At 42.6% G+C, this 8,021-nt stretch overlaps 2 protein-coding genes across 2 annotated transcripts in view; one reads left to right on the forward strand and one right to left on the reverse strand.

Moving 5' to 3' along the window:
- The window catches only part of EMWEY_00007290 (hypothetical protein), a gene marked incomplete at both ends in the record, with an annotated part of 668 nt that extends 60 nt beyond the window's left edge, over positions 1–608 (reverse strand). The window contains 2 exons of the mRNA XM_013478438.1: positions 1–92; positions 476–608. The exon at positions 1–92 is cut by the window's left edge and continues 60 nt beyond it. Of these exons, the coding sequence (XP_013333892.1) occupies positions 1–92; positions 476–608 (225 nt within the window). The remainder of the gene's footprint in view (positions 93–475) is intronic.
- Positions 609–4,184: 3,576 nt separating this feature from the next.
- Positions 4,185–6,443, forward strand: EMWEY_00007300 (zinc transporter ZIP domain-containing protein, putative; the record flags this gene model as incomplete). The annotated part of the gene is made up of 3 exons (XM_013478439.1): positions 4,185–4,194; positions 4,548–5,877; positions 6,410–6,443. The coding sequence occupies 3 exons, from the start codon at positions 4,185–4,187 to the stop codon at positions 6,441–6,443; spliced, it is 1,374 nt and encodes a 457-aa protein (XP_013333893.1).
- Between the last annotated feature and the right edge of the window lie 1,578 nt (positions 6,444–8,021).

An 8,021-nucleotide genomic window follows, 5' to 3' on the forward strand; every position in this document is an offset into this window, starting at 1 on the left:
TGCTGCAGCAGGAGGAGCAGGAGGAGCAGCAAGAAGAGGAAAAAGAGGAGCAAGAGCAGCAGAACCAATGGGTCCTCCTCCTATAGATATACCTTATAATATACACAGAGCAGAGGAGAAGAATATATTAATAAAAGAAATAAATATAAATAATAATTATAATAAACCTTATTTATTAAGATTTATTATTGATTTAATTATAGATAAACAAATAGGACAAGATATTCTTCTTATTATACATGAATGGGCATATAACCTATTTTATTCATCCTCTTCTTCTTCCCCATCCTCCTCTTCCTCTTATTCCTCTTCTTCTTCCTCCTCTTCCTCCTCTTCCTCCTCTTCTTCTCCTTTTTCTTCCTTTATGTGTAATAAGGAGAGAGGGATTGAATGTGTTGGTCATGAATGGAGTAACAAAGGACTTTATCAATGGGGATCTAACATACCTAAGACATCTAGTCTATCTATGCATGACGCGTAAGCTCCTCCTCCTCCTCCTCCTCCTCCTGCTGCTGCTCCTGCTGCTCCTGCTGCTGCTCCTGCTGCTCCTGCTGCTGTTGCTGCTGTTTAGGGTGGTGATGGTTGTATAAAAAAGTTACTATACTCATTACTGCAGCAGCAGAAACAGCAGCAGCATAAGCAGCAGCAGAAACAGCAGCAGCATAAGCAGCAGCTGCAACAGCAACAGAACAGTAGTAGCAAACAGCAGCAATAGCACAGACCAATTCAATGATAGGTTACACTGCCTATTTATTTGCTGCTCTTGTTGCTGCTCTTGTTGCTGCTGCTGCTGCTGCTGCTGCTGCTGCTGCTGCTGCTGCTGCTGCTGCTGCAGTTACAAAGACGTTCAAATCATGAAAGCTCTGCAGCCAGCATTAGAATGGCGAATGGTAAGCAGCAGCAGCAGCAGCAGCAGCAGCAGCAGGAGCAGCAGGAGCAGCAACAGTACTATATAGAGTTAATATGTATGAATAAATATATGCAGACATCCTCCTTTACCTGCTGCTGTTGCTGCTGCTGCTGTTGCTGCTGCTGCTGCAGTCTGTATCTTGTGACGAGATACCTCCAACAGTAATAGTAATAATATTAGTAACAACAGAAGAGAAAGCAGAGGAATATTTTGCTGCAGCAGCAGCAGCAGAAGCAAATGGTACAGCAGCAGCAGCAGCAGCAGCAGCAATATTATCTAATGATGATGAACTAGCAGCAGCAGCAAGAGAAGAAATAGCATGGGAAGATAAACCTATATATATACATATATTAATAAATAAAGAAAATAATAATAATAATAATAATAATAATAATAATAATAATAATAATAATATAAATATAATAAGAGAAAACCCTATTAATATAATAAAAGAAATACCTATAAAAGATACAAGTAATATAATAAAAAAAAACAAGAAAGATATATTTATTTCCTTATTTACTAAGGAAAAAATATATATTTCTTCTTCTTATATTAATAATAATAATAATTATAATTATTTATCTAATTATTTATTTATAGGGGATATTATTATTAATAAATTAAATGAATTATTTTTTATTATACATAAAGAAATTTTCTCTAGTGTACGTACAGTTGAGCTGTGCAGACACCCCATTCCTCCTCCTTCTTTCCTTTTTCCTTGGCAAAAAGATAATAATATTAATTATAATTATAATAATTATAATAATAATTATAATTATGATACTTATAGGGCTATACAAGTTGCTTATGATGGTCAGTTCGTCTATTTGCTGCTGCTCATGCTGCTGCTCCTGCTGCTGCTCCTGCTGCTGCTCCTGCTGCTCCTGCTGCTATTGGGTGTGGTGCTGCTGCTGTTGTTGTTGCTGCTGCTGGTGTTTTTGTTGTTGTTGTTGCTGCTGCTGCTGTTTATTTGTTTATTTATTTATTTGTTTGTTTGTTTGTTGCTGTTGTTGTTGTTGTTGTTGTTTGCTGTTGTTGTTGTTGTGTCTCTTGGGGTGTATAGGCACCTCCTATCTGAGGTGTATAGGCAGCTTTCTTACATAATTTTTTTACATACATATATATATTAATATATACATATATATATACACAATTATGTATATAATTTATATATTTATATATTTATATATTTATTTATTTATTTATTTATTTATTTATTTATAGGGCAACCCTTTGATAGATTAATAGAGTTTAATATACCTGAGGAAGAAGTTGGTGTTTATTCATCCGCTAAACTTCCATGGCAATTCAGGATGGCTTGTGATGGAAACTTTAATCCTGCTGAGTAAGAAGGGACTCCTGCTGCTGCTGCTCCTGCTGCTGCTGCTGCTGCTGCTGCTGCTCCTGCTGCTGCTGCTGTTGTGGGTGGTGGTGGTGGGGGTGCTAGGGGTGCTAGGGGTGCAGCAGGAGCAGCAGATATATGTATATTGCTGATACAGATAGATGTCCTGCAGCTAGCTGCAGAACCTGGATCAGTATATGGCAGCTAGCTGCAGCTGCAGCAGCAGCAGCAGCAGCAGCAGCTAGCTGCAGCTAGCTGCTATTAGCTGCTGCTAGCGGATGAGTTATGTTGTGTTAGCTAGCTGCTTTCTTGCATGGCTAGCTATGGCTAGCTAGCTATAGCTAGCTAGCTATAGTTAGCTAGCAACAAACTCTATTTTCCCTTTTCTTTTAATTCTTTGCATGCACAAATATAAATAAATAAATATAAATATTTATATAAATATATAAATAAATAAATAAATAAATATAAATAAATATAAATACCCTAATAGTAATTAAATACAAGCCTACATACTAAGTATATAATATTGAATACACTAAGACAATATTATATATAAGTGTATATATATACATAAATATATTTATATTATTCTTCCTTCTTGTTATTACTAAGAGATAAAAGAAATAATTAATAATATTAATTATTTTATTTATCTTAATAGTTTGTCTTTTTATTTATTTTCCTTAATGAAGTGCATGCAACAATACATTTAGGTGTACATACACCGCAAGTGGGTGTACAGAGGTGACCTCGTTGCGGCTATGTAGGCTGCATGCAGCATAAAATAGACAAGATAAGAAAAAGGAGAAAAAAGAAAATAAATAAATTTATATAAATATAATAAAAAAAAAGAAAAAAAAACAAAGAAACCACTGGTCTGCCCATTACCTCCTCTTACTGTCTGCTCTAGGTGGGGGGCCCCCCTCCTGTACCCACATGGGGGGCCCCCCATGGCGGCTTAGACCAGGGGCTGTTGTATGGATGGGGGGAAGCATGCAGAATAAATTGCTGAATAATTAAATTGTTTGTTTATAAATAAATATAATTAGTAATTAATGCAATAAATATATTCTTTTATTTCCTTATAAGGGTGCTGTTTGTTGCATAGCTGTACATACACCTGAATATATATATACGCTTGCCCGCCACAAGAGAGGGAAAGCCTCTCTTTATTCCTTTATTTCTTCTTTTTGTTTGTTTTTTATCATTATTATTCTTTTATTTTATTATTTTATAGTTAGAAGAGAGGAAAAAAGGGTCTTATTTACCCCTTTTATCCCTATATAGCACCACTATTAACCCTCCCCCCCTCCCCTTGTAGCCGTCTCGTGGATAATTGGGGTGTATGTACACCTCAGATATTCATACATATAAATATAAACACTTTTTTCTTTATTTATTCTCTTCTTTCTCCTTGCATGCAGCCAACACACCCTCTAAACCCTAAACCCTAAACCCTAATCACTGCATCATCTTCTTTATTCTCCTTTAATAAGGAGCATCTCCTTTTAGACCCCTACAAACCCTAAACCCTAAACCCTAAACCCTAAACCCTAAACCCTAAACCCTTGGTGTGCTGCGGCACCCTCTGCCGCAGCACATCTATATATATATTAATATTTATTTATTTATTTATTTTATTTATTTATTTATTTATTTATTAATAAACCCTTTTGCTGCTGCATGCAGCAAGGTTCCCCCTATGGCACGACGAGGGGATTATAGGGGTGTGTTACAACCCCACCATTTTCTGTCTATAAAGAGGATATTTTCTACTGTGTTGCTGCTGCTGCTGCTGCTGCTCCAGCTGCTGCTGTTGCTGCCAACGCTGCATGGTGCAGCAGCAGCAGAAGCAGCAGCACCAGCAGCAGCAGCACATAATAAGGAAGCAGCGCCTCCTAAGACAGAGACACAAGGGACACTATGGGGAGAAGTATACGAAGAAGGGCAGCAAGCAGATGATGATAGAGAGTTAGTTCTGCTGCTGCTGGTGCTGCTGTTGCTGCTGCTGTTGCTGCTGCTGCTATAGACTGCGTTCCTGTTGCTTCTTTCTTCTTGGTTGCTGGCGATTGCTTTGCTGTAGTAGCTCTTTTTTTTCTTTTGCTGCAGCGTCTGTTGCTGTTACGTTGCTGCTGCTATAGCTGCTGCTGCTGCTGCTGCTGCTGGTTGCATGCATGCATGCATGCATGCATGCATGCAAGTATATGTGTTTATTTGGTGTTATTATTTGCAGTGTACGTACAAAGACGATTGCTGCTGTATTTATCTTCTTAGCATCTGTCTTAGGTGCTGTACCTGGGTTCGTGCTGCTGCGTCGCCGTCAGCAGCAGCAGCAGCAGCAGCAGCAGCAGCAGCAGCAGCAGGATTCTTCTTTGGGTATAATCAGCAGCAGCAGCAGCAGCAGCAGCGGTGGCAGCATAAGCAGCATCAATAGATGCGCTATCCTCCCCTCTTGCTGCAGCAGCAACTATGGTGCTGCTGCTACTGCTTGCTGCTTCGGTGCTCCTTCCTTCTTAGTTCGTGCTGCTACGGTGTATACAGCAGGAGTTGTTGCTGCTGTTGCGCTGCTGCACTTGCTGCCAGCAGCAGAGCAGCAGCTAGCAGGTGTTACATGGCAGCAACCAGATAAAGGGGCAGCAACAGCAGCAGCAGCAGCAGGAGAAGCAGCTGCAACAACAGGTGCAGCAGCACCACCATCAGCAACCGTACCAGGAGCAGCAGCAACACCAACACCAGCAGCAGCAGCAACAGCAGCAGCAGCAGCAGCAGGAGAGCCACAGAATCACTTAGCTTTTCTTTGCTGCTTAATAGGTTTACTCGTGTCTGCTGCTCTTGAGGCTGCTGTTGAGCAGCTGCTGCTGCAGCAGCAGCAGCAGCAGCACGAGGGAGATGCAGCAGCAGCATCAATTACAGATTCAATATCCAGCAGCAAAGAGCGACGGTTGTTTCCTGCTGCTGCTTCTCCTCTCTCGCCTGTGCATGCAGCAGCAGCAGCAACAACAACAGGAGGGGAAACAGCAGCAGCAGCAGCAGCAGCAGAAGGTAACGGATGGGATAGCTGCAGACACGATGCTGCTGCAACATCCCCTGAGGGGAGAACCAGCAGCAGCTGCTGCAGCAGCAGCAGCAGCTGCTGCTGCTGCTCTAAGGGCCTGACGGTGCAGCAAAAGGCCAAGCACTTGTCTCCTGTTGATTTAGAGGCAGGGGACGCTCCCCTGCATCCTGCTGCTGCTGCTGCTGCTGCTGCTGCTGCTCCTGAAGCAGCAGCAGCAGCAGCAGCAGCAGCACCTTCGTGCTGCAGCACGCGCTGCTGCGCTCGTAGTGGTGATGAAGGGCGAAAGAAAGCAGCAGCAGCAGCAGCAGCAGCAGCAGTAGCAGCAGGAGAGATGTCCCCATGTGCTGCTGCTGCTGCAGCACGTCCTGCATATCCATCGGACATAAGCAGCAGCAGCAGCAGCAGTGGCGGCAGGAGTTGCTGCAGCAACAACAGCAACAACAACAGCAACAGCAACAACAACAACAACAACAGCAGCAGCAGCAGCAGCAGCAACGGTGCAGCAGACGGGCAGCACATAATATGTCCCTATTCTTTATTAGAGGAAGATAACAGGACAGGGTACAGGGGCCCCCCTTTATTAATGAATATATTAAGGGCCCTATTATGGGGTAGGGGGGCCCCCCGTCGTTCATTATGGGGGGCCCCCCGTACCTATCGTGGGGCCCCTCGCACATCATTATTATCCTCTCGTTCTGGTGGGGCCCCCTCAAGGGGCCCCCGGGTTCCCCGGGGCCCCCGAGGTGCCCCTCGATGTAATGGGGAGCAACAAGGGGCATCTAGATCTGCATTAGCTGGTTTGCTGCTGCTAGCTGGGCTGTCTGTACACTCCGTTCTTGAGGGTTTATCATTAGGGGCAGCAGCAAACCCTCGAGGTGTTGCCTTGGCTATTATATTACATAAAACCCTAGAGGCATTTGCTGTTGGTAGTTCTCTTCTTCATGGTAAGGGTTTATTAGGGTTTATTAGGGTTTATTATGGTTTATTAGGGTTTATTAGGGTTTATTATGGTTTATTAGGGTTTATTAGGGTTTATTAGGGTTTATTAGGGTTTATTAGGGTTTATTAGGGTTTATTAGGGTTTAGGGTTTAGGGAAGAGGCAAGATTCATTAAGACATATAAATAATAGATTTATATGGAGGGAAAAGGGTACTGCATCAGCTGCTGCTGCATATGCTGCTGCTGCTGCTGCTGCATCTGCTGCTGCTGCTGCTGCTGCTGCTGCTGCTGTGCTGCAGCTGGTCTATCGGAGAGTTGGTATCTATTACAAATGTTATTTTATGCATTAACTGCTCCTATTGGTGTTGCTGTTGGTCTACTCCTCCAGAGGTCTGCTTCTATTGGTAAGCTGCTGCTGCTGCTGCTGCTGCTGCTGCTGCTGTTGCTGTTGCTGTGGCTGCTGCAGCTGTTGCTGCTGCTGTTGCAGGAAGGACAGTTGCCTGTTGCTGTTGCTGCTGCTAGTACTAGCAAGTTTCTATATATATTATAAATATAGATATAAATACAATTAAATAAACTAAATAAATAAATAAATAAATAAATATGTGTATCTGTGCATGCATGCATGCATGCAGATGGTTGTATCCAAGAAGGTGGTATAACCCCACCAAGTTGTGTTCTTCCTGCTCCTGCTGCTGCTGCTCCTCCTGATAATAATAATGTGCATGTATGGGGTCCTATTCCTCAATGGGGCCCATGGGGCCCCTGGGGCTCATGGGGCCCCTGGGGCCCCACCCAGATCTGCGGTGTATTGACAGGTATAGGGTCCGGTGTATTCTTACATGTAGGGCTAATGGAGATATTATCCAGCGAATTACAGAGGGCAAGAAGAGAAAATAAAAAAGATTTATTATTAATGATCTTATTTACTTCCTTGGGTGCTGCTACTATGGCTATTATTTAGTTAGTTTGCTGCAGCTGCAGCTGCAGCAGCAGCAGCAGCAGCAGCAGCAGCAGCAGATGCTGATGTTATAGGGTTAGGGCAATAAGAGAAAATAAAAAAGATCTATTATTAATTATCTTATTTACCTACTTAGGTGCTGCTACCATGGCTGTTATTTAGTTTGCTGCTGCTGCTGCAGCAGCTGCAGCAGCAGCAGCAACAGCAACAGCAGCAACAGCAACAGCAGCTAATCATGCTGCTGCTGCTGCTGCTGCTGTAGGTGGTGGTATAGTTAGGGCAAGAAGAGCAAATAAAAAAGATCTATTATTAATGATCTTATTTTGCTTCTTTAGGTGCTGCTACTATGGCGGTTATTTAGTTTATTATTTGCTGCTGCTGCTGCTGCTGCTGCATCAGCAGCAGCAGCAGCAGCAGCAGCAGCAGCAGATGCTGATGTTATAGGGTTAGGGCAAGAAGAGAAAATAAAATATATTTATTATTAATTATCTTATTTACTTCCTTAGGTGCTACTACTATTGCGGTTATTTAGTTTGCTGCTGCTGCAGCAGCAGCAGCAGCAATAGCAGCAGCAGCAGCAGCAGCAATAGCAGCAGCAATAGCAGCAGCAGCAGCAATAGCAGCAGCAGCAGCAATAGCAGCAGCAGCAGCAGCAGCAGCAGCAGCAGCAGCAGGTGATGGTAATAAAGATGACGTAGGAGCAGAAGAAGAGGAAACGGGGATCTATATCATCTATTATACCTACATATATATACGTATACGTATATACGTACACATATATATATATATATATATATATATATA

The sequence above is a fragment of the Eimeria maxima genome, genomic scaffold (assembly GCF_000499605.1).
Source record: "Eimeria maxima Weybridge genomic scaffold, Emw_scaff43, whole genome shotgun sequence".
Taxonomy (NCBI): domain Eukaryota; phylum Apicomplexa; class Conoidasida; order Eucoccidiorida; family Eimeriidae; genus Eimeria; species Eimeria maxima.